Here is a 27,911-nt window from a genome sequence, read left to right on the forward strand (position 1 = left end):
ATATGAAACAAATGTGCTATCATATGCTTTAAATATTAATAGAGTGAGTGTTAAATAAGTACCTACACTAGCAAAATAAATAAATAACATACTGACAGAAGTGAAACATTATTTTAGCTCAGCATAAATACACTTCAAAGTAAGTAAGTACCTAATTGCAGATGTGGAACTGGCAACAGCAGAGGACCAATAAGTGGATTTTATAGTCAACTAAACGTAGTGTGTTTTGAACACTCAAAACTGTACTATTACCAAAAGTTACTCACATGTACAAAGAAGCTGAGAAAACAACCACTAATCATACTCATACTATCTCTAAGAATAAGGTAATCAAAGATGAGTTAGTTAAGTGCTTAAAATGCAAATGTATCAAGGATGTACCGAGCATTGGTTCAGTGTTCCGGCCCAGAAATAAGAAATTCAGATTAAATATGATTTATGATTGTATGCCTTAGGAGCATAAATTTTCTCCAGTACGTGACTAACGGCGTTTTGAGCCATTTGTTTACCGATTTTATGACAGTTAAGTAACCGTGAGAGTAAAATTAAAAAGGTTCTGTTAACTTTGTTCCAGCAACATATCAAAGGATAAAATGTATATATCCCCATTTCATTGTGACCCACCCTTAGATATTAAGTGAACAGAGTCTGAGGCACTCTTTTTGTTTGTTCTACAGGACAAACCAGATAATGGCAGCCTGGTAGCTGCGTGAAAGCGTGGAGTGACTTGGACACAACTCACAGTGACCCCTCCCCTTTCCCCCCATGTAATTTAGAGTGATCGAGAAGGACGCACACCATAGCAACTTCCCCTCCTCTACCCTTGTGAATGGAAGTGTAGGACGCCAGCCAAAGCGGCTACAACCACGTGTGTAAAAATTATTTGTGAACTTTTCTTTCAGGTTTAGAAAAGACTGCTAAGAGATAATCATCTGTTTATGTGTCATGTAATTTTCTTTGAACTTGTGTATGTAAAAATGTATTTAATGTAGTTAAGATTTTCATAATTTTTCAATTTGTATGTGTTTGTTTGTCTAAGGCAATATGTATGCCAAAATATTTCGTTGACTTTGCTTAAAATTTTGAGTAATGACATTGTTTAAAAAGGCAGTGAACATGCCTACAATTTAAATAATTAATGTAGGTAATAAGTTTTCTTTAATGTTTCTACAGGTTTATATTTCACTTTTGAATTTTCATAGGGAGTTAAACTGTACTCTTGCTTCCCTTTTTGTAATTAAATTTTCTTTCATTCATTAACATTCATAAACAAAAAATTTAAGTAGAGGGTGATGTAGGGAAGCAGCCTACTCACGCTGTAATAAATTCACATCAGTTTCCGTTGTGTGCCAGCCAGTCTGCTGTAACTAGCTCTGACGTCATAAATGTTGCGCAATACCTTAAAAATCAAGCAAATGAACTAAAACTTTTCTAGCATGTCAGAAATAATACTAAATTAATGTGTGTTAAATATCAGTTCGATAACTTCAGCCATTTCCGAGATTTGGACGTTTTTCTGGAAAAATCATTGGCGCAACAGAAAAGAGCTAGAGACTTCAAAATTTATATTTAGATTCATCTTTCATAATGATTTAATAAAAACAGTACTTTGGATTTCACAAATTAAGACTTTAGTGGAAATTCATGATTTTCTGGTTTTCGTCTCAAAACTGAAGGAAGCAAGATAGATTAAGTAGGTTAATAAATAAGGCTAGGATGTTTAGATTTAAATAGGTTGGAGGTCCGCTATGATTATGAAGATGTGTAAAGTTTCCTTTTAATACCTATAAAATTATAGCGATAGCGGATCTCAAAAGGGACAGTTCAGAGCTCATCTGCTGCGTGCAGGGTAATTAGATTAATTCTCTCGCTCAAAGTATTTAACTTAGCCACGTCAAAATTTTATTATCAATACTTACCTGCGTGCTGAATGCACGTTTAAATTAAGAGCTTCTTCGGCCATCAGCCAAAGAAGCTATAAATTATTATGTAACTTGAAGTGGTGCGTTACTAGCCCAGCGGCTAGTCGGGATAGCGGATTTGATCAGGCGTTCCCTCAGCCGTCCGCACCGCGGCTTTATATATAAGAACACTGCGCGAGGAAGCAAGGCCCCAGTTCTCTCCAGACGCTGAATGACACGCCATCTGTGTCGGTAGTCGCGTCGCATCAGTGTATCTGCTACAAACAGCCTCGGGTGCCGTATTAAGTTACTAGAGATACGCGGAACCATGAAAACATTTCATGTGAAGTGTTAATTCTGGAATGATTTTCATTATCTAGCTTCAGTTTGCGTACTGTCGTATTTTCACGTGCCGTCGCGGGACAGACATTCTACCAAATATTTAGCGTGGCGTTTGATGAAATATTTTCATCAAATTTTGGCGAGCATTCTTTTTAACATTTGATTCGGACATTTATAGTTGCATCAGCGCATTAGACTCTGAACTGTTCTGTTAGTTAGGTTGTAGGGATACTTGTGGTTTTTATTAGTGAATTTCAGAATATACTCAACTATTTTGGAAAACCGTTTTTGATTAGAAATCCCGGACAATCTCCTAATTCCTCAGAGCTATAAGCTGCAGCTATAAAAACATTCTCAGGTAAAGTGGGCACTAGAATATCTATTTACTGGCTCCAAGTTTTATTAAATCACTTTCTGGGGGTCACGGAGTAAATAGAGAGCCAGTGTTGAGAACGGCAAAAGACAGTAATAACAACATTCTAAAAGCTAGAAACTGATTCTACATGCAAGCATATATCCAGCAATCAGATTTAGCTTACTTTCTTTCCGCCGCCCCACAACGTCTCTTCTTCCCAATCCTATTCAATACTTCCTCATTAGTTATGTGATCCACCCATCTAATCTTCAGCATTCTTCTGTAGCACCACATTTCGAAAGCTTCTATTCTCTTCTTATCCAAACTATTTATCGTCCATGTTTCACTTCCATACATGGCTACACTCCATACAAATATTTTCAGAAATTACTTCCTGAAACTTATATCTATACTCGATGTTAACAAATTTCTCTTCCTCAGAAATGCTTTCCTTGCCATTGCCAGTCTACATTTTATATCCTCTCTACTTCTACCATCATCTGTTATTTTGCTCCCCAAATAGCAAAACTCCTTTACTACTTTAAGTGTCTCATTTCCTAATCTAATTCCCTCAGCGTCACCCGACTTAATTCGACTACATTCCAATATCCTTGTTTTGCTTTTGTTGATGTTCATGTTATATCCTCCTTTCAAGACACTGTCCATTCCGTTCAACTGCTCTTCCAAGACCTTTGCCGTCTCTGACAGAATTACAATGTCATTGGTGAACCTTAAAGTTTTTATTTCTCCTCCATGGATTTTAATACCTACTCCGAACTTTTCTTTTGTTTCCTTCACTGCTTGCTCAATATACAGATTGAATAGCATCGGGGAGTGGCTACAACCCTGTCTCACTCCCTTCCCAACCACTGCTTCCCTTTCATACCCCTCAACTCTTATAACTGCCATCTGGTTTCTGTACAAATTGTTAATAGCCTTTTGCTCACTGTATTTTACCCCTGCCACCTTCAGAATTTTAAAGAGAGTATTCCAGTCAACATTGTCAAAAGCTTTCTGTAAGTCTACAAATGCTAGAAACGTAGGTTTGCCTTTCCTTAATCTTTCTTCTAAGATAAGTTTAGGGTCAGTATTGCCTCACGTGTTCCAACATTTCTACGGAATCCAAACTGATCTTCCCCGAGGTCGGCTTCTACTAGTTTTTCCATTCGTATGTAAAGAATTCGCGTTAGTATTTTGCAGCTGTGACTTATTAACCTGATAGTTCGATAATTTTCACATCTGTCAACACCTGCTTTCTTTGGGATTGGAATTATTATATTCTTCTTGAAGTCTGAGGGTATTTTGCCTGTCTCATACATCTTGCTGACCAGATGGTAGAGTTTTGTCAGGAAATTTGATTTTTTTACTTACTGTTGGCCGCATTTGTTGCTATAGGTACACTTTTCTTCATTAGCAAGACAGATTCTTCGATGAATTTTGCACAGCGTACAAACCATACTCGTAGGTGCATGAAACTCTAGAATTTATCTAATTTATGAAAAAATGAATTAGCTGTTACATTTTAAACTTTATGTTTAGAAAAACTGAAATTTTATTGTTACTTATATTAATTTTTGCCACAGTTCTTAAAGGATTAGGAAAATTCTAAAGTTTCATACATCTGTATCTATGGTTTGTATGCTGTGCAAATTTCGTCGAACAATCTCTGTTACTTATAAAGAAAAGTGTACCTATAGCAACAGATGCTGCCAAAAGTAAGTGAAAAAATGATGGAATTTCACAGGTAAAAAAAAAATATTTTGTGAGGCTTTTGAACTTCCACTTCTATGAGTGTGAATTCTGAGTCCTTCCTGGTCGTGCCGGCAAAGTTGTATGAATTTATTTGTAGAATTATAGACAGTGGAAATTAAAATGTCCTGTGATGCCTCTCCTACTCCAATTCAGCCGTTTGACGTCCTAACCCTTAAGTCAGTCTTTGGAGAAGGTGACTGGAAATCGTACCTACCGGAAAACACCTACGACTAATCGTCTGAAGCGATAAAAAGACGAACGACAGCATAAAACTACGATCCTCGCCATTAAAATTGGAACGACGCGAAGGCGTTCCGCTGAACTGGCGTGCTTCGACGCGCAAATGATTGGCATTTAAGCGCAACCACATAAAAAGCGGTACTAGTAACGCCATATAACTTCGGCATGTAATGAAAGATGAGACAGTAGAATTGCCACTCAGAAGTACTGGTTGTCTTGAGAAGATCGCGTTAAGCCTCGTGAAGGGAGGAGGAACGGCCAGCAGCAGCTGCCGGGACTCCACAGCGGCCGGGCCGCGCCTGGTTGGGCCCTAACAGACCTGCGCTCACCGTCCCGCGGCGTGGACGTCGGCGACCCACGACCGCCGTGCGAATGTCGAGGCGCTGCTTGCAGAGTCCCGCATGATAGCCACGGCTGTTCGTTTTGGGAACACAACCTACGACCAGCTGAGAGACAGAAGTGACGACACTTTCTGCAGGACATGACCATCATTTTGCAAGGCAATGCTCAAGCACGTACAGTGCAAGCTGTTACTGATTTGTTTAACCGATGGGGCTGCTAAGTGCTATACCACCTACTGCAGTCTCACGACTTAAGCCCTCATAAGTTCAACTCGATTTCTAAACTGAAGGAAACACTTCACGGCATTCGTTTCAAAACTGCTACAAATTTGTCGGCCAATAGACCGTGCCGCTCGGACTGTCAACACAACTGGCACTGCTAAGAGTATCCTACGACTTCCACATCGCTGGCAACGGGTTATACACAATGCTGGTGACTGCTTTGAAGGTCAGTAAAACTTTGAAACACGTATCTAGTTTGTACAAGCTGTATATAAATAGTTGCCACTATTAAAGTTCCAACCCTCGTACATATTGGTTGCAAATTCCCGAAAAATCAGTAAGCGGGTCAAAATCATCAATTGATTCTCTCAGCGACCACACCGGCACCGAAACGGAAGATAAAAGAGAGAAGGCCGAAATACTGAATTCGGTCTTCCGAAGTTGTTTCACCGTAAGTAAAGGATCGTAACACTGTCCCTCCTTTTAATCGTCGTACGAACATCGAAATCGTAGATTTTGAGACAACCGGAACTGAAAAGCAGCTACAGTCGATTAGTAGTGGAAAGGCTTCAGGACCAGATGAGATACCTACAAGATTCTATAAAGATTGTGCGAAAGAACTTCGAGCAGTAATTTATCGTAGATCGCTCGAGCAACGAAAGGTACCTAACGACTGGAAAAAGCGCAGGTCATTCCCGTTTTTAAGAAGCGCCGTAAGACAAATGGTTCAAATGGCTCTGAGGACTACGGGGCTTAAAATCGATGGTCATCAGTCCCCTAGAACGTAGAACTACTTAAACCTAACTAACCTAAGAACATCACACAACACCCAGTCATCACGAGGCAGAGAAAATCCCTGGCCCCGCCGGGAATCGAACCCGGGTGCCCGGGCGCGGCCGTTAGCCAGATCCACACAATTATACACCTATTTCTTTGACGTCAGGCTGTTGTAGAACTATGGAACATGATTTATGCTCAAGAATTATGACGTTCTTGGAAAATGAACATCTCCTCTGTACAAGTCAGCATGGCTTCCGCAAACAGAGATCCTGCGAAACTCAGCTCGCTCTGTTCCTCCATGAGACCCACAGCGCAGTGGACCACGAGGCTGAGATTGAGGCGGTGTTCCTTCGTTTCAGTAAGGCTTTGACACCGTCCCGCATTGCCGTTTAACGAAAAAAGAACGAGCTTACACAGTATCGGAGCAGACCTGAGGTTGGATTCAAGACTTTCTTGTAGATAGAACTCAACACGTGGATCTTAACGGAAAAAGAAACATCGAGTACCACACCGAAGTGTGATAGTACCGTTGATGTTTACAGTATATATAAATGATCTAGTAGAAAGCGTCGGATGCTCGTTAAGGCTATTCGCAGATGATACAGTTGTCTATACCATAGTAGCAACGCCAGACGATAGTAAGAATTTGCAGAACGACCTGCAGAGAATTGATGAATGGTGCAGGCTCTGGCAGTTGACCCTGAACGTAAATAAATGTAGCATATTCCGCAAACATAGGAAAAGAAATCCACTAGTGTACAGCTACACTACTGATGACAAACAGCTGGAGACAGCGTCTGCCGTAAAATATCGAGGCGTAACTGTGCAGAGTGATCTTAAGTGGAACGACCATATCAAACAGATAATGGGAAAAACAGACACCAGACTCAGATTCATCGGAAGAATCTTAAGGCAATGTAACTCATCCACAAAAGAGGTGGCTTATAAGGCGCTTGTTCGTCCTATTCTTGAGTATTGTTCATCTGTCTGCGATCCCTATCAGGTAGGACAGATAGAGGAGATAGAGAAGATCCCACGAAGAGCGGCGCATTTCGTCACGGGACCGTTTAGCTAGCGATGGAGCGTTACTCAGACGCCAATCAAATTCCACTGGCAGATGTTACAAGAGAGACGTTGTACGTCAAGGAGAGATTTACTATTGAAATTTCCGGACAGCACTTTTCAGGAGGAGTTGGACAACATATTACCTGCCCAGACATTCATCTCGCGTATTGACTAAGAGGAGAAAATTCGACAAAGTAAAGCCAATACAGAGGCGTACCGACAATCATTCTTCCCACACACTATTGGAACAGGGTTGGAGGGATGAGACAGTGGTACCGAAAGTGCCTTCCGCCTCACGCTATTAGTTGGCTTGCGGAGTATGATGTAGATGTAGATACGTCTAGGACTAGTGGAGGAGAGTGACTGCATAACATTTTGAATAGGAACCCATGTCAGGGAAACGTTTTCGTACTACAGTCGTTTGAAAACACGTTTGTTACGTAGGCATGCAACACGGTAGTCATGAGAGGGGGAGGGGGGGGGGTGGTTACGTCAGAACGTCTGTCCTACCTCTGTGACCTGGTTCCAGCCTTCTTCACGTGCCTGTGAGTGTTAGAGCAACACAGCCGTGTACATGTTTGCAGAATACACAGACGTGATCCTTCCGAACGGCGAAGCTCACGGCAACGGATCGTTCTCCACGACATCCGGTTCCATCTCATACCGTTTTCGCTAAACTTACGCAACGACTTCGAGAAAGGGTACCTTCACCGTCAGCAGGCGTGACCGTGTTGCTCCACGGAGAGGCTGTACACCTGAATTAGAGAACTCCGTACTGCGTCAGGTTGAAGAGTAACTGTCAGCCACCACACGAACAATTTCGTTCGCTATTAGTGAGTGAAACAGTAAAACAACTAATGAACTGCTTCACGCCTAGTCAATTACTTGTAAAATTGGTCGGGTTAGCAACGTGTTTTCAAAGTGTTGCAGCACAGGAACGGCAAGTTCCCGTACATGGAATCCACTTTGAAATATTATGTACTGACTATGTTCCCTTGCAAGTCGTAGAAGTTTGTAACGGGAAACGGGAAATGTCGAACTCCGTATATATATATATATATATATATATATATATATATATATATATATATATATATATATATTTTATGTGTGTGTGTGTGTGTATTGCATATTATCTTATATTGTAGCAGTTTCAAATATGTACACTATGTGATCAGAAGTATCTGGACACCTGGTTGCAAATGACTTACAAGTTTGTAGCGCCTCCATCGGTAATGCTGGGATTCATTATGGCGTAGGCCCACCTTTTAGCCTTGATGACAACTTCCACTCTCGCAGGCATACGTTCTGCCAGGTGCTGGAGGGTTTCTTAGGGAATGGCGGCCCATTCTTCACGGAGTGCTGCACTGAAGAGTGATGTCGGTCGGTGAGGCCTGGCACGAAGTCGGCGTTCCAAAACATCCCAATGGTGTTCTATAGGTTTACAATTCAGGATTCTGTGTAGGCCAGTCCATTACAGGGATGTGATTGTCGTGTAACCACTCCGCCACAGACCCTGCATTATGAGCAAGTGATCGATCGTGTTGAAAGATGCAGTCGCCATCCCCGAATTGCTCTTCAACAGTGGGAAGCAAGAAGATGCTTAAAACATCAATGTACGCCTTTGTTGTGGTAGTTCCACGCAAAACAACAACAGGTCCAAGACCCCTCCATGAAAAACGCGACCACACTGTAGCACCACAGCCTCCGAATTTTACTGTTCGTACTTCACACGTTGGCAGATGACGTTCACCGGGCATTCGCCACACCCTGCCATCGGATCGCCACATTGCGTATCGTGATTCGTCACTCCACACAACGTTTATCCACTGTTCAATAGTTCAATGTTTACGCTCCTTACACCAAGCGAGGTGTCGTTTCGCAATTACCAGCGTGCTGTGTGGCTTACGAGCAGCCGCTCGACTATGAAATCCAAGTTTTCTCACCTCCCGCCTGTCATAGTGCTTACAGTGGATCCTGATGCAGTTTGGAAGTGTGATGGTCTGGATAGACGTCTAGCATTACACATTATGACTCTCTTCAACTTTCGGCGGTCTGTCAGCCAACAGACTAGGTCGGCCTGTACGATTTTGTGCTGTATGTGTCCTTTGACGTTTCCACTTCACTGTCACATCGGAAACAGTGGACCCAGGGATGTTTAGGTGTGCGTACAGACGTATGACACAAGTGACACCCAATCACCTGACCACGTGGTAATACCGTGAGTTCCCCGGAGGGCCCCATTCTGCTCTCTCACGATCTCTAATGACTACTGAGGTCACTGATGTGGAGTACCTGTCAGTAGGTGGCAGCACAATGCACGTAATAAGAAAAACGTATGTTTTTGGGGTTGTCCGGATATTTTTGATCACATAGTGTACTCGTAAACTGTAATTCTGTAAACTGCATACCAGTTTCAAATATGTACTTGTAAACTGTAATTCTGTAAACCACATAAGGAGTGAAGCTCCCTTATCTCTCATCCAAGTTCAGTTCCACTCAAATCGAACCACACTGAAGCCTCTGCTGCTGACAGAGGTAGCACATTGTCCTGCTAAATACGGTACCCTGTACACCTTCAGATCGCCCACAACTTTACTCCTGTATTTTTCCCACTCTGCGTACACGATGAGAAAAATTTCGTTATTTGCTGTCCATCCCGGTGCTTTAATTCTACTGGCCAGTCACGTAGATGCAGCAAAAGCAAATATCGTGCTAAGATTCTTTGGAAGATTCATGAAGAAATAAAACAAAATTCACCCACGAAAGAAGTGGCCAGTAAAAAATTTGTTCGAAGAGGGTGTAGGAAGGATGTGTTAATTTTTTTTATTTACACGACAAGTTCCGCAGGACCAAATTGACGACCAAAGCTCCAAGGTCATGGAACATGTCGGTACATGAAATGACAAGATAAGAGTAGATCAAAAGAAAATGTTTATGAACCCGAAAAATTCAGGCCATAAGTTTAAGTAAAGGCAATCAAAAATACAACAAGAATCAGCTTAATTTTTCAAGGAACTCCTCGACAGAATAGAAGGAGTGACCCATGAAGAAGCTTCTCAGTTTCGATTTAAAAACATGTGCATTGCTGCTAAGATTTTTGAATTCGAGGGGTAGCTTATTGAAAATCGATGCAGCAGTATACTGCACACTTTTCTGCAAAAGTTAAGGAAGTCCGATCCCAATGCAGGTTTGATTTCTGCTGAGCATAAACTGATTGAAACCTGCTTGTTCTAGGGAATAATTTAATATTGTTAACAAGAAATGACAGTAAGGAATATATATATATATATATATATATATATATATATATATATATATATATATATATATATATATATATTGAGAGGCCAGTGTCAAAATATGCAGACTCATGAACAGGGATCGACAAGAGATTCGTGAACTTACACCGCTAACTGCCGGAATCGCCCGTTTCTGAACCAAAAATATCCTTTTAGAATGGGGAAAGTTACCCCAAAATATAGTACCATACGATATAAGCGAATGAGAAAAAGCGAAGTAGGCTAATTTTCCTGTCGAACTATCACTTACTTCAGATACCGATCGAATAGTAAAAATTTAAAAAAAATTAAGTCATTGAACAAGATATTGAAGGTGGTCTTTCCACAACAGTTTGCTATCTATCTGAACACTGAGAAATTTATACTTTTCAGTTTTACTATTCATATGCCCGTTCTGTGCAATTAAAACCTCGGGTTTTGCTGACTTGTGTGTTAGAAACTGTAAAAACTAAGTGTTACTCTGATTTAGCGTTAGTTTATTTTCTACAAGCCATGAACTTAGGTCATGGACTGCACTATTTGAAACCGAGCCAATGTTGCACACAACCTCCTCTACTACCGATCTAGTGTCACCAGTAAACAGAAATATTTTAGAGTTAGCGGTAATACTAGAGGATTTGTCATTTATATAAATAAGGAACAGGAGTGGCCCCAACACTGATCCCTGGGGCATCCCGCATTTGGTTGCACCCCACTCAGATCCCACGTCACAGCCATTCTCAACGCTCGTTGCGAGTGCGTGTAGCAGGCGCGAGAGTGCGTTACTGACACACTCGTCAAAACCACAGTACCAACAGTAAAAGAGAGACGCTACACATAGAAGGGAAGCTTACTTTTAAAATTCCGCGAGAGTATATACAGACAATATTCATGCTAGGTGCCACAAGTATTCCACAAAATGGAAACATTGCAGAAAACAAAAAAGAAAGCTTACGAATTTATGCATTCAACTGCATAATTTCTCACGCAACTTTCGGCCCTCTGTGCCCGGAGTCACTAGTCTTACGCAATGTAGATATAGATATACTTATTGAGGCTACACATTTCTGCTTGCAATCTCGGCGGAAATCCAGCTGTAACTCATTATGGCAGAAGTAAATCGGACACCAAATACGTTAAAATAAAATTTAATACTGTTTAATGTAAATATAGCTGTCAGGAAATGTGCTTCTGAAATTTTCTCCATGTATGGTAAAGTAAACATGAACAATACCAGCACTAGCTACTCAGTGTGATTCAGGGAACTGCCTTTTGTTGCACAACATTAAGTGGATTGCCGACAAAAGGAGCGATGCGATCCCAAGCGTGATACTTATGACAGGTGAATAATCTGAGAAGGAGCTTACAGTATGAAAATACTAGAAACTTTTAATTTTCACGGTGCTACCTCTACGTCGTATGTGCGAAACGGGCTTCATGTTTACACTCAGGAGGGCAAACTACACTACTGGCCATTAAAATTGCTACACAAAGAAGAAATGCAGATGATAAATGGGTATTCCTTTGGACAACTATTTTATACCAGAACTGACAAGTGATTACATTTTCACGTTATTTGAGTGCATAGATCCTGAGAAATCAGTACCCAGAACAACCACCTCTGGCCATAATAACGGCCTTGATACGCCTGGGCATTGAGTCAAACACAGCTTGGATGGCGTGTACTGGTACAGCTGCCCATGCAGCTTCAACACGATACCACTGTTCATCAAGAGTAGTGACTGGCGTATTGTGACGAGCCAGTTGCCCGGCCACCATTGAGCAGACGTTTTCAATTGGTGAGAGATCTGGAGAATGTGCTGGCCAGGGCAGCAGTCGAACATTTTCTGTACCTCGAAAGGACCGTACAGGACCTGCAACATGCGGTCGTGCATTATCCTGCTGAAATGTAGCGTTTCGCAAGGATCGAATGAAGGGTAGAGCCACGGTGCGTAACACATCTCAAATGTAACGTTCACTGTTCAAAGTGCCGTCAATGCGAACAAGAGATGACCGAGACGTGTGACCGATGGCACCCCATACCATCACGCCGGGTTACACGCCAGTATGGCGATGACGAATACACGCTTCCAAAGTGCGTTTACCGCGATGTCGCCAAACACGGACCGTCATGATGCTGTAAACAGAATCTGGATTCGTCCGAAAAAATGACGGTTTGCCATTCGTGCTCCCAGGTTCGTCGTCGAGTACACCATCGCAGGTGCTCCTGTCTGTGATGCAGCGTCAAGGGTAACCGCAGCCATTGTCTCCGAGATGATAGTCCATGCTGCTGCAAACGTCGTCGAACTGTTCGTGCAGATGGTTGTTGTCTTTCAAACGTCCCCATCTGTTCACTCAGGAATAAAGACGTGGCTGCACGATCCGTTACAGCCATGTGGATGCCTGTCATCTCGATTGCTAGTGATACAAGGTCGTTGGGATCCAGCAAGCGTTCCGTATTATCCTCTTGAACCCACCGATTCCATATTCTGCTAACAATCATTGGATCTCGACCAACGCGAGCAGTAATGTCGCGATACGATAAACCGCAATGGCGATAGGCTACGCGAGGCATCACAACAACGGTTCACCAGGCAACGCCGGTCAAGTGCTGTTTGTGTTTGAGAAATCGGTTGGAAACTTTCCTCATGCCAGCACGTTGTAGGTGTCGCCACCGGCGCCAACCTTGTGTGAATAGTGTGAAAAGCTAATCATTTGCATATCACAGCATCTTCTTCCTGTCGGTTAAATTCCAAGTCTGTAGTACGTCATCCTCGTGGTGTAGCAATTTTAATGACCAGTAGTGTAGTTGTTTGGTAGACACCGGTCTGGCGAGCCACTGGGTGTTTGCAGGAGCACTTCTCCAGCTGCCTCTGACAGCCAAGCACTGTAGTAAACCTATTACGTTGCAGAATATTGTTTTAGTTGTGAATTATAGTCCAAACTTTTGATTTTTAAGTATTTCGTTAATTTATTTTTGATGTTGTGTTTTTCTTTAAATTTGGTTCGTTATTTAGAATGCTAGGCGTTAATTGTCAGGCTGTCGAGTCCTTTCCACTCAAGAACAGCAGTCACAACAACAACAACAACAGCAACAACAACGTCGTTTGCAAAACACTTGTCGATGTGATTTCTGTGTTAGACACAATGATCAAAATTTGTCCGGTTTTACTAGATATCGAAGAGCCTGAGATCAAATACGTGTATAATGATTTACCTTTAACGAAAATTATTTATCACTCCGCTTCTATTCACTTACAATGGATGCTCCAGAAACTGTGCTTAATGCAAACCTATAATACTGATTAGTGATTGACGTTGTCAGTTTGCATAATGAACTACGATTTTCACTGTAGGACTTTTTATCCAACTAGTGCGACTTAGCTCTGAAACGTACTTCGAATGTAATGAATCTCATACACTGAATGCTATTTGAGACTGACCTGCAGATTGCTCGGTAACCGGCAGTTGGCAAGAAGGCAGCGTGTATGCAATAGATTTGACCAACTGTCAGAGTTGAGTGGAGAGAAGCCTCGTGTAGCTGTAGATGTAGGGAACATGCAGCAGTCCTCAGCAATTAGGAGGCCTAGGTTAGTTGTAGCTAGGTACTTCTCACGGTAGAGGTGTGGGCCACCAGTTGCAGGAAGTGTTGGGAAGTGAGTACCAGGTCACCAGCATAGTGAAGCCTAGTGTAGGGTTGGCTCAAGTGAATGACAGTGTAGGGGAGTTATGTAGGAACTTTACGAAGGATGATCAGGTAGAGATAGTGGGTGGAGCAGGGAACAAGCTTGATAGGGACGGGGAATGTGATGTCGGCTGTGACCTGGTGAAGGTAGCTACTCAAACTGGTGGCACTAATGTGCATTTCGTGCAACTGTTTAAGCTTCATGAGCAGCCTCACCTTAATGCGGCTGTTAGGGGCGTTAACATGGGGCTGGGGAGGGCGCTGATGGCAGAGGGCATGGGTCGCACCTCAGCGGTGGCAGTTGGGTCTGTTAGTAGATCAGGTTTCACTAGGCAGGGCCTGCACCTCAATAGGTATGGGAAGGGGGGGCTGGCTAAGCTTATAGATAACAGTGTAGTGGGTGGTGGTGGTAGTGGTGGTGGGATCACTCATGGAAAAATTCCTGTAGTAGTTGGTGTTAGAGCTGCACCGTTTTTAGATTGAAGTCAGCTGATAGGTATACCTGCTAAAGGAAGTCCCTCTAACTAAGGGTTCAACTTCCGAGAATGTAATATTTCCAAGTAGAGACGGAATTAGCATATTTCATCAAAATATAAGATGTACTAGAGATAAAGTTAGTGAACTGCTTATGTTCAGTTTCACTAATCATATGCCTGTTCTGTGAAATTAAAATGTCGGGTTTTGCTGAATTGTGTGTTAGAAACTGTAAAACTGAGTCTACCTGTGATTCAGGGTTAGTTAATTTCTACAAGCCATGAAGTTAGGTCATGTTGTGCAGGGACAGCTGAATTTAGTGAAACTAAACTTCAAATTGTTGTTGATTATAGGTCCCCTAACTCCCACTTCAGAGCATTTCTGCTCGAGCTAGAGAGGGTTCTTGATTCCTTTTCTAGGAAGTACCAGGAGTTAGTTGTATGTGGTGAAAAAATGGTTCAAATGGCTCTGAGCACTATGGGACTAGGGTCATTAGTCCCCTAGAACGTCGAACTCCTTAAACCTAACTAACTTAAGGACATCACACACATCCATGCCCGAGTCAGGATTCGAACCTGCAGGTTTCGCGCGGTTCCGGACTGAAGCGCCTAGAACCACTCGGCCACGGCGGCCGGATTGTATGTGATGACTTCAATATTAATTTAGTATATGATGGTGCAAGAAAAAGGCTCTCCTAAATTGATATGATCTGATTCAGACTGTGTTTTTTTCCAACTAGGGTGGAGGGGAACAGTAGCACAGCTGTAGACAATATTTTTATTCATTCTTCATTACTAGATGGGCATTCTGTTAGTAAAAGTGTGAATGTCCTTTCAGACGACGATGCACAAATTTTAACACTAAAAGGCTTTTGTATTCAAACCAATGTCATATTTAATTAAAAACTATGTAGGAAAGTTAATCCAACAGCAATACAAAGTTTTTAAACCTTGTCAAGGAACGAGAGTGACAGGATGTTTATAGTGCTAATAACATAGATGATAAATACAATGCTTTTATTAACACATTTCTCATGCTCTTTGAGAGTTACTTTCCATTACAACGCTCTAAACGGGGTACTATCAGTAATGGAAAGCCTGTGTGGCTGACTAGTGGGATAAGGATATCTCGTAGAACAAAGCGGGAACTACATCAAAATGTTATGAGTAGTCACAATCAAGCTACAGTAGCCCATTACAAACAGTATTGCAAGGTACTTAAAAATGCTATTAGAAAGGCAAAGAGTATGTGGAATGCAAATGGAATAGCTAATTCACAGGGAAAAATTAAAACCATATGGTCAGTTGTGAAGGAAGTGTCTGGTCAGCAGCACAAGGCTGACGATATAAAATCAGTTCATAGTAAAAATACTTCTGTTACTGATAGATCAGATATATGTACAGTATTTCACAATCATTTTATGAGCATTGCTGGTGAATTAAATAAAAATTTAGTTTCTATAGGGAATCATATGACTTTCTTGGAAAATGCATTTCCGAGACGTCTGAAATACTCCTCTGCGATACAGACAAGAGGAAATTGAGTCAATAATTAAATCACTAAAGACTAAGGATTCATGGTTATGATGGAGGGTGTAGCAGAATATTAAAGTACTGTGCTGCACATGTTAGCCCTGTATTTAACCATATTTGTAATTTTTCCTTTAGTAATGGTCAGTTTCCTGAGCAATTAAAGTACTCAGTAGTAAAGCCGCTTTATAAAACGGGAGAAAGGGATAATGTAGATAATTTTACACCTATTTCTATGCCATCAGTGTTTGCAAAAGTTATTGAAAAGGCTGTGTATGTAAGGATAATTGATCATTTCATATTACACGATTTGCTATCAAATGTACAGTTCGGCTTTAGAAGTCGTTTAACAACTGTAAATGCTATATTCTCTTTTCTCTGTGAGGTACTGGATGGGCTAAACAAAAGGTTTCGAGCACTTGACATTTTTTTGATTTAACTAGGGCATTTCATTGTGTTGATCACAAAATATTGATTCGGAAGATGGATCATTACAGAATACAGGGAGTAGCTCACAATTAGTTCACCTCTTACTTTAGCAACAGGCAGCAAAAGTTCATTATTCACAATGTTGATAACAGCTGTGATATGGGATCTGAGTGGGGTACTGTCAAGTGGGCGGTGCCCCAAGGATCAGTGTTGGGGCCACTCCTGATCCTTATTTATATAAATAATTCGCCCTCTAGTATTACGAGTAACTCTAAAATATTCCTGTCTGCTGATGACACTAGCTCGGTATTAAAAGATCTTGTGTACAACATTGGCTCGGTTTCAAATAGTGCAGCGCATGACCTAAGTTCATGGCTTGTAGAAATTAACTAACGCTGAATCACAGGTAGACTCAGTTTCTAACACACAATTCAGCAAAATCCGACGTTTTAATTTCACAGAACAGGCATATGATTAGTGAAACTGAACAGTTCAAATTTCCAGGTGTTCAGATAGATAGTAAACTGTCATGGAAAGCCCACGTTCAGGATCTTGTTCAAAGACTTAATACTGCCATTTTTACCATTCGAACGGTATCAGAAGTGAGTGATCGTTCGACACGAAAATTACTCTAGTTTGCTTATTTTCATTCGCTTATGTCGTATGGCATTATTTTTTGGGGTAACTCTTCCCATTCTAAAAGGATATTTTTGACTCAGAAACGGGCTGTTTAGGCAGTAAGTGGTGTAAGTTCACGAACCTCTTGTCGAACCCTGACCAGGTGTGTGGGTATTTTGACATTGGCCTCTCAATATATATATTCCTTACTGTCATTTCTTGTTAACAATATTAACTTATTCCCAAGAATAAGCAGCTTTCACTCTGTTAATACTCGGCAGAAATCAAACCTGCATTTGGATCGTATTTCCTTAACTCTTGAGTAAAAAGGTGTGCAGTATACTGCTGCGTCCATTTTCAATAATCTGCCACTCGCATCCAAAATCCTTACCAGTAATTCACGCGCTTTCAAATCGAAACTGAAGAGTTTCCTCATGGGTCACTCCTTCTATCCTGTCGAGGACTTCCTTGAAAAATTAAGCTGATTCTTATTGCATTGTTGATTGCGTTTACTTAAACTTATGGATTGACTTTTTTCGGGTTCATAAACATTTATTTTTATCTGTTATTTCTTTTATGCTGTAATTCCATGACCTTGGAGATTTGCTCTTCAATTTGGTCCTACGGATCTTATTGTGTAAATAAATAAATAAATAAATTAGCCCAAACCGGTAATCAGTAAAGAAAATTGGCGATCTTGACGTAGATTTTTATCTGCGAGTGTTTGAATGCTGAATAATTGCAAATTCGACTTCAAGGGTCTTTATTTCACACGTTAGATCGGAAAATACTAAGCAGCAGTTGCTCTACCTACCTCTTCTAAATGCAAATTTCAAAAGCTGTTAGCTACTTTTAAGTGAAGCCTTCTACTATGTGACACATGTTAGTACCTTCAGCAGCCATGGCGCGCAAGTTGAGGCAGGAAGGGCGACTGACCTTGCTTCTGGACGCGTGATATATATATGTGCGTGGCATGAGTTCTTATGTGCCTCACGAGGCGAGTTTATCTCTCCTACTCAGCAACTTCTATTTGTCAGATCTTTCATAATTAGCAGTAACGACGCTTCTGATGCCTAGCTAGTTATTTTCCACTAACAAGATATCACCGTTATAAAGAGACCTTTTGGCCAGATTAACAGAGTTTTTCTATTTCCTCACTAACGTCTAAAGAAAGTAGACCTTCCTACGAATGTATCCCGTTTCTTTTCTCGTGTCGTTAATCAGGTACGGGACTGTCATTAGACCATGCCATCCACTAAAGACTATCAGCTAACGATTAAGCTTTTGAACTTTTATACAAAGCTAAAAGAATATTTTTTTTAAATGTGAATGTTTTCAAATGCCAAGTTCAGCAGCTGAATGAAATTACGAGGAAATGCTTTGACGAAATACAACGATGATGCACACCACTTCGGTTGTTGTTGTTGTTGTTGTTGTGGCCTTTATTCCGAAGGCTAGTTTGATGCAGCTCTCCACGCTACACCCTGCTGTGCGAGTCTATTTATCCACAGATAACCGCTGCAACCTACACCCTTCTGAATCTGCTTGCTGTATTCATCTCTCGGTCTCCCTCTACGATTTTTACCGCCAACGCTTTCCTCCAGCACTAAAGTGATGATGTCTCAGAATGTGTCCCATCAACTGATACCCTCTTCTGGTCAGGTTGTGCCATAAATTTTTTGTCCCCCCATTTACATTCAGGACTTATGCGTTAGTTACGTGGTCTACCCATCTAATCTTCACCATACTTCTGAACCACCACATGTTGAAACATTCTATACTCTTTTTGTCTAAACTGTTTATCGGCCATGTTTCACTTCCACACATGGCAACACTCCTGACTAATACTTTCAAAAAAGACTCCTTAACACTATATTTATATTCGACGTTCAGAAATTTTTCTTGCTCAGAAATGCTTTTCTTGCCATTACCAGTCTACATTTTATATCCTCTCGACTTGGGCTATCATCAGTTATTTTGCTGCCCAAATAGCAAAACTCATCTCCTACTTTAAGTGTCCCGTATCCCAATCGGAATCCCGTAGCGTCACGAGATTTAATTCGACTACATTCCATTATCCTTGTTTTGCTTTTGCTGATGTTCATCTTATACTCACGTTTCGAGACACTGTCCATTCCGTTCAACTGCTCTTCCACTTCTTTGCTGTCTCCGACAGAATTGCAATGTCATCAGCAAACCTCGAAGTTTTTATTTCTTTTCTCTGAACTTTAGTTCCTTCAACAAATTCTTCTTTGCTTTTATTAACTACTTGTTCGATGCACAGACTAAATAACGTCGGGGATAGGCTACTACTATGTCTCTCTCCCTTCTCAACCAGTGCTTCCTTTTCGCGTCCCTCAACTCTTATTACTGCCGTCTGGATTCTGTACAAGTTGTAAATGGCTTTTCGCTCCCTGTATTTTACCCCTGCTGCTTTCAGAATTTCAAAGAGAGTATTCGAGTCAACATTGTCAAAAGCTTTCTCTATTCCTAGAAATGCTATAAATGTAGGTCTGCCTTTCCTTCTTATGGTCAGTATTGCCTCTTGTGATCCTTCATTCTCCGTAATCCAAAGTGATCTTCCCTCAGATCAGCTTCTACCAGTTTTTCCATTCTTCTGTAGAGAATTCGCGTTAGTATTTTGCAATCACGACTTGTTGTTGTTGTTGTGGTCTTCAGTCCTGAGACTGGTTTGCTGCAGCTCTTCATGCTGCTCTATCCTGTGCAAGCTTCTCCATCTACCAGGACGCCGGCCGTGGTGGCCGAGCGGTTCTAGGCGCTTCGATCTGCACCCGCGCTCAAGGGTACACGAATGGGCCTTGATGTGTTGGCAAATGTGCCAACACCTTGTAGATAGAGGAGGCCGAAATGCACGCTATCTAACGCAGACGGGCGTGAATTCTGGAACAGGATAAGTAGTGAATGCTAATAAGAAAAATTTGCAGCTCCTCGAATACTTAACTTTTAATCCTTGTTGTATACATCGTTCTTGATGAGACATTTCATACGATAACTATCAAACTATGTAAGGCTAATGGCGCCTTGCTAGGTCGTAGCCATGGACTTAGCTGAAGGCTATTCTAACTGTCTCTCGGCAAATGAGAGAAAGGCTTCGTCAGTGTAGTCGCTAGCAAAGTCGTCGTACAACTGGGCGAGTGCTATTCCGTATCCCGAGACCTGCCTTGTGGTGGCGCTCGGTCTGCGATCACACAGTGGCGACACGCGGGTCCGACATGTACGAGGGCAGTTCAATAAGTAATGCAACACATTTTTTTTCTGAATCAGGGGTTGTTTTATTGAGAATTGAAATACACCAGGTTATTCCCCAATCTTTTAGCTACACAACACTATTTTTCAACGTAATCTCCATTCAATGCTACGGCCTTACGCCACCTTGAAATGAGGGCCTGTATGCCTGCACGGTACCATTCCACTGGTCGATGTCGGAGCCAACGTCGTACTGCATCAATAACTTCTTCATCATCCGCGTAGTGCCTCCCACGGATTGCGTCCTTCATTGGGCCAAACATGTGGAAATCCGACGGTGCGAGATCGGGGCTGTAGGGTGCATGAGGAAGAACAGTCCACTGAAGTTTTGTGAGCTCCTCTAGGGTGCGAGGTCTTGCGTTGTCATGAAGAAGGAGAAGTTCGTTCAGATTTTTGTGCCTACGAACACGCTGAAGTCGTTTCTTCCATTTCTGAAGAGTAGCACAATACACTTCAGAGTTGATCGTTTGACCATGGGGAAGGACATCGAACAGAATAACCCCTTCAGCGTCCCAGAAGACTGTAACCATGACTTTACCAGCTGAGGGTATGGCATTAAACTTTTTCTTGGTAGGGGAGTGGGTGTGGCGCCACTCCATTGATTGCCGTTTTGTTTCAGGTTCGAAGTGATGAACCCATGTTTCATCACCTGTAACAATCTTTGACAAGAAATTGTCACCCTCAGCCACATGACGAGCAAGAAATTCCGCACAGATGGTTCTCCTTTGCTCTTTATGGTGTTCGGTTAGACAACGAGGGACCCAGCGGGAACAAACCTTTGAATATCCCAACTGGTGAACAATTGTGACAGCACTACCAACAGAGATGTCAAGTTGAGCACTCAGTTGTTTGATGATGATCCGTCGATCATCTCGAACGAGTGTGTTCGCACGCTCCGCCATTGCAGGAGTCACAGCTGTGCATGGCCGGCCCGCACGCGGGAGATCAGACAGTCTTGCTTGACCTTGCGACGATGATGATACACGCTTTGCCCAACGACTCACCGTGCTTTTGTCCACTGCCAGATCACCGTAGACATTCTACAAGCGCCTATGAATATCTGAGATGCCCTGGTTTTCCAACAAAAGAAACTCGATCACTGCCCGTTGTTTGCAACGCACATCCGTTACAGACGCCATTTTAACAGCTCCGTACAGCGCTGCCACCTGTCGGAAGTCAATGAAACTATACGAGACGAAGCGGGAATGTTTGAAAATATTCCACAAGAAATTTCCGGTTTTTTCAACCAAAATTGGCCGAGAAAAAAATGTGTTGCATTACTTATTGAACTGCCCTCGTACTAATTGGACCGCGGCCGATTTAAGCTACCACCTAGCAAGTGTGGTGTCTGGCGGTGACACCACAGGCCTTTGTCCCCGATAGGCCATATCGATGTAGTTTTATTGAATGGTTCGCATGCTGACACTGGCTAATGGCTCAGCATTGAAATCTGCAGCAATTTGGGTCAGGGTTGAAATGCTGTCACGTTCAACGTTTCTCTACAGTCGTCGTCGGTCCCGATCTTGCAGTATCGTTTCTGACCGCAGCGATATCGGAGATTTCATGTTTTACCGGATTCCTGATGTTGTTGTTGTGTTCTTCAGCCCGGAGACTGGTTTGATGCAGCTCTCCATGCTACTCCATCCTGTGCAAGCTTCTTCATCTCCCAGTACTTTCTGCAACCTACATCCTTCTGAATCTGCTTAGTGTATTCATCTTGTTCTCTCTCTACGATTTTTACCCTCCACGCTGCCCTCCAACGCTAAATTTGTAACCCCTTGATGCCTCAGAACATGTCCTACCAACCGGTCCCTTCTTCTTGTCAAGTTGTGCGACAAACTTCTCTCCTCCCCGATTCTATTCAATACCTCCTCATTAGTTATGTGGTCTACCCATCTAATCTTCAGCATTCTTCTGTAGCACCACATTTCGAAACCTTCTATTCTCTTTTTGTCCAAACTATTTATCGTCCATGTTTCACTACCATACATGGCTACACTCCATACAAATACTTTCAGAAACGACTTCCTGACATTTAAATCTATACTCGATGTTAACAAATTTCTCTCCCTCAGCATCACCCGACTTAATTCGACTACATTCCATTATCCTCGTTTTGCTTTTGTTGATGTTCATCTTATATCCTCCTTTCAAGACACAATCCATTCCGTTCAACTGCTCTTCCAAGTCCTTTGCTGTCTCTGACAGAATTACAATGTCATCAGCGAACCTCAACGTTTTTATTTCTTCTCCATGGACTTTAATACCTACTCCGAAATTTTCTTTTGTTTCGTTTACTGCTTGCTCAATATACAGATTGAATAACATCGGGGAGAGGCTATAACCCTGTCTCACTCCCTTCCCAACCACTGCTTCCCTTTCATGTCAGTAGTTCCAATGGAATGTTGTCTACTCCCGGGGCCTTGTTTCGACTCAGGTCTTTCAGTGCTCTGTCAAACTCTTCACGCAGTATCATATCTCCCATTTCATCTTCATCTACATCCTCTTCCATTTCCATAATATTGTCCTCAAGTACATCGCCCTTGTATAGACCTACTCCTTCCACCTATCTGCTTTCCCTTCTTTGCTTACAACTGGGTTTCCATCTGAGCTCTTGATATTCATACAAGTGGGTCTCTTTTCTCCAAAGGTCTCTTTAATTTTCCTGTAGGCAGTATCTATCTTACCCCTAGTGAGATAAGCCTCTACATCACGACTTATTAAACTGATATTTCGTTAATTTTCATATCTGTCAACACCTGCATTCTTTGGAATTGGGATTATTATGTTGTTGTTGAAGTGTGAGGGTATTTCGCCTGTCTCATAATCTTGCACACAAGATTACGGAAGTATCAAAAACACGCTTGTGGCCACTGCTCAGTGCGAGCCTGAACGCTGCCTGGTGGTGATGCTAGCGTATGGCGCGGTTGTGAATGTAAAGTGCAGCAGAGGCGATTGGAGAATGCCTGCGACGACGGTACAGGGCGCCGATGCTCAAGCGACTTTGGGTGGGCGCCAGTTACGAGTGTTGGGTCTGGGAACGTGCGTAAGGGAGCGGCGGCGCTGCTCAGCTGGCCGCGTGCCTCTGCCCTGGGAACTGATTCAACGTGGCCGAAGGTCGATGGAACCAGAGGAGGCGACAAGGCGTTGGACGCCCACGCCTCTTCGCGCAACTTAGTGCTCGAAGCTTGCTAGATCCGTAAATCAGGATTTGCTGCGACCTGTGACAAATCTGACGAGTACAACGTCGGTGCTGCCACAGATGTATCGGAGCACACCGTTCAACGCTCGTTGCTGAACGGGGATTCCGCAGCGGAGATCGGATGTCCTCACGTCCACTCGACGACATCACCAATTACGTTTGCAGTTCACGCGGGATCACGGAAAGTGGACGGTGAATCAGTGGCAACGAGTCGCCTGATTGGGGAATGGAGTTTCATCCCATACCTGGCGGCCGTCGTACAGGCAAACGGTTGACAGAAACATTCAACGCTCAACGGACCCAAAATGGTGGGAGGACATTTACCTGGACTCCCATGGACCAGTCCAGTGATAGAATGCGAACGCACGACAGCTCTGGACAATGTGCACGCCCTAGCAGGCTAGCTGCATTCCTTATAGTTGGACGCCTTCGCCAAGGCCGTGGCATCTTCCAGCTGGATAACTGTGCACAAGGCCAGAATCGTGATACAGTGGATTTTGGAGCACAATAGTAAACACATGTCGATGATTTTACCACCAAATTCGCCTGGTCTGAACCGAATAAAACTCATCTGGAACACTATGGCGCGCCAGATCGACGCCAACGAAACGGCTTTGAGTAATTTACGAGAATCGGGTGGCTTTTGCGTTGACATCTGGACCTCGTACCTCCGGATTCCTACTGCGGACTTGTGAAGTCCCACAACTGATACTGTACTGAGCTCCAAAGGTGAAGTCACAGGAACTTAAACAGCTGGTCATAATGTTTTGACCACCAGTGTATAAAAATTTGGTACTACCTGTTAGAACTGGCATTGCCCGAGTATTTTGTATCAGAAACGAGCACAAAAAATAAGACACGTTTCTAGCGCAATATCGAAAAATTTCATTTCCATATACGATAATATTGGAAGCTACAGATATGAATTAAAATTTGTGTCACAGCCAAAACCCGAACTCAGGTGTTCTAGGTTACTACGCGCAAAAGCTGACCATTACCACACCGCACCACTGTAATCAACATTCATGCACGAACTAGTCCGACTGCCCTCCCCAACACAATTTTCAATTCATATCTCAAGCTTATTTTCCCCATACATTGCCACTATTACCAGGGCTCCCCGACATTGAAACAGCAATCCAGTGTTGGACGTAATGGGAAAGTCCTGTACTACTTGTAATCGTATAGATCTTATAATTAAAGTTTCCCCGAGACATTTAAGTATCATCTTTATCTTCGATAATGTTGGAAGCTGCAGATATGAATTAAAATCTGTGCAGCGGCTGGGACTCGAACATGGGTCTTCTTGCTTCCTAGGCAGAAACGCTGACCATGGTGCTGCGGTTGTGTAATGGTCAGCATTTCTGTCTAGTAAGCAAGAAGACCGAGGTTCGAGTCCCGGCCGCTGCACAGATTTTAATTCATATCTGCAGCTTCCAACATCATCGTAGATAAAGTTGAGACTTAAATGTCTAGGCGAAACTTTAATTATAAGATCTATACGATAATGTCCTTATGTCCGTGAATACAGCTGTGCAGGTATGAAACACTTGTAGAAAAGAAACATGCTTAATGCACAAATGTATGAGCACACTATCCCTGACAGTTTCTTTGTGCTGGGTCCAGCTGTCTCGTCTGTCTACAACGTGACCTTGCAGACATCTCTATGACAATGCCTCTTCATACCCCTGTAGACGGCTATTATTTTCGCTACAGCCGCTTGCGCTTCGCACGCAGTACAAAGCTGTCAAAAGTGCCGCCGGCGGTATGGGTATTCCTTCATGAAACTGACCGAGAATGTCAATTTTCAATTAATTTTTTATTTATTAGTAGATCATTTGCAATAAGTTCCCAAAGTTTCAATGATGAAATTATATCTGAAGCGCCTGAAAAATGATTACCATGCGTGACTAAACCTACTTGCCACACCAGATTTTTGAAGCAACACTTCAATACTAGCTCGGAGAACAAGGATTCCCGTGGATTACTTTCAAGCAATAGTGCGCGGGATGCATCTAGAACGCTGCAATGGACGCATCCACAAGGGACTGGACTCTACACTGAGGCCACTTGTCGGTGATGTGAAGGGCAAGAGGTTGGAAGATGGAAAGGGCGTTTGTTGACACAACAGACTCGCAAAGAAGACGATGGACACTAGTGTATTATGGCAAGGGTATCAGACAGAGCCAATCCAGTGTAAGTAACACGATAAATGCGGTATGGGCTACATATCTCCACGTGACGTCAACAGATTAACACCCCATTCATCATCTGTGTCACATTAGCTGGTGTAAATATCTTAGGTTCAGAGGCATCACAACAGCTACATCCTCAAGAAGAGGCTTACAAATTCTATCCTCGATGTTGTCAAGCCTACGTACGGGTTTCTGGAGGATCTGGAACTTCTAAAATAGTGTGTTCATGGCAAGAACTACTCAAATGACTCTCTAAATTCACTAATACGCCAAAGCTAGTTTAAAACCACACTGTCATCCGCTACAGTTGTCCGAATTGCAATTTATGATGCAGTTCTTGTAGGAACGATCATGTACGAAACAGAATGGATTTTAAGGTAGGAAATTTGACACAAGATGTCTTGAGAAAAATAAATTTACAGTGCCTCTCTGGAACTGAAAAGTCAGTTGAAGACCTGGCAAAGAAGAGAAGGTAGAAAGAAGAAACCAGAAGAGAAGCCTTGAAGGGAAAGAGAACACTGAGGAGTTCTGAAGATGTGACAAGAAAAAAAAGGTCTATTGAACCTTAAATTACGTTTCCTGAAAATTATGTTTTTTAAAGTTTATGTACGTTTTTCTCAGAAACGTGTTTCTGTAAGCTCAGTAAAGTTTGTCCGGGAGTGGCTTCCGGAATTCTGGGTGTGAGCTGAGATATGAGGCAAACTACTTGGAATTATGAATTAATTTCCTATTATACTTACAGAACTATAAATAAAAAATTATTAAATTTTACATATTCGATACATTCACAAAACCTCTAGAGAGAAGCTTACCGTATACAAAAACATTAAAGAGAGAAAATTTTGTAGCAGTTCTTGAATAATGCCTGATAAAAAAGTACATATATTATTTTTTGACAAACAATTTTTTCTAATTGCAAAAAAAATTAATGATGTATAATCGAAGGAACATAATAATAATTGTCTTAATATCATATAAAGCATGGTACAAAATTTCATAGCGGTGTCTTCAAAACTGTGGATTTGGTGCAACTTTTAAATAGTGTGCGTTTCTCATCAAAGTTTCCCCTAAACCTGCTGAATCGACTGTAGGAGTGTCTTAATCGTAAAGAATGAACGTTTTTTTAGCATCTAAGCGCGTATGACGTCGTATGTTCCGAACTATGTGTGGTGCCTGGTGCCATGACACAGTTTCGTAAATGCGTTTAGCGGCACATGTGAGTATTGTCTACGATATTTGTTGCGAATATAGTTAGCAGTACAGAAGTAATAAATTTAAACTTCGTGCATGATGCGGCAGTTTTTATCGCTAATCATTGTTTATAACATCGTGTCTACTGAACTATGATAGGTAGGTGATTATTATCCCCACAGCAATTGTTGCTGACAGTGAGGGACATATGTACGAACTTTGGATGAAACCAGACTAGTGACCTAGGAGGAGATGTTAAGCATACATAACACACGTAGGTATGGATGGATTTCTGTCCCCTTTATTCACAGCGTTTCACGTGGAATGTCTGTAAATTTTCCGAATCTGAAGCAGCTTCTCTATTATTATCCGTTGTCGATCCTCCCAGAACATCCGATTGCGGCCAGTTTCAGTATGTCCGTCTGAGAAACCCACGTGTCGAGGTTCAGCATTTTGCTATTGATGAGTGAACTGACCGCTTGCTAGCTGTATGTTTGTGAGGAATACCTCACCACGTTTAAAAAACAGTCTTTCTTTGTACTTTCACGTTAAAAGGCACTACACTGCGCTTCAAGTTGATTAACACGCACTAGTGGTGATGGTATTACGTAAGGCATGTTTCTAAACAAGGGGCAAAAATTTAGCAAGTTCATGAACAGAAGAAATAATGGATACATGAAAGGGGAGAAACAAGTGTAAGCAAGTCTCAAATCGGAATTTTGTCCCTGTACACTTCTCTTTCCTAAGGCTACATGGTTCAGACCCAACCACAAGCAAAGTGTTGGCACATGTTAATTCCTAAGCCGTGGTTGCTCTTTCATTCTAGATGTTTCTAGCATTTTGGTGAATTTTACAGCGTAATGCCACAAAACAGCGATCTCTGCCACCATTGACGATTGATGTCTGTATGCCCGCACAACTAACATCAGTTATATGACAACGCTGCATTCATGACGAGTAACAGTTTGACGGTCGGGCTGACTGTCGTCGCTTTCATATCGAAGACTGTCCTGATGGAACTCTCCGTGGCCGCGTACCCTAT

General features: G+C 42.2%; 1 protein-coding gene across 1 annotated transcript in view; it reads right to left on the reverse strand.

The window, feature by feature from the left end:
- Positions 1–17,927, reverse strand: part of LOC124717260 (hemolymph lipopolysaccharide-binding protein-like) — a 74,315-nt gene extending 56,388 nt beyond the window's left edge. The window contains exon 1 of the mRNA XM_047244066.1: positions 17,905–17,927. Coding sequence (XP_047100022.1) covers positions 17,905–17,917 — 13 coding nt within the window. The 5' untranslated portion in view covers positions 17,918–17,927. The remainder of the gene's footprint in view (positions 1–17,904) is intronic.
- Between the last annotated feature and the right edge of the window lie 9,984 nt (positions 17,928–27,911).

This window comes from Schistocerca piceifrons, chromosome 9 (assembly GCF_021461385.2).
Source record: "Schistocerca piceifrons isolate TAMUIC-IGC-003096 chromosome 9, iqSchPice1.1, whole genome shotgun sequence".
In the NCBI taxonomy this organism is placed as follows: Eukaryota; Metazoa; Arthropoda; class Insecta; order Orthoptera; family Acrididae; genus Schistocerca; species Schistocerca piceifrons.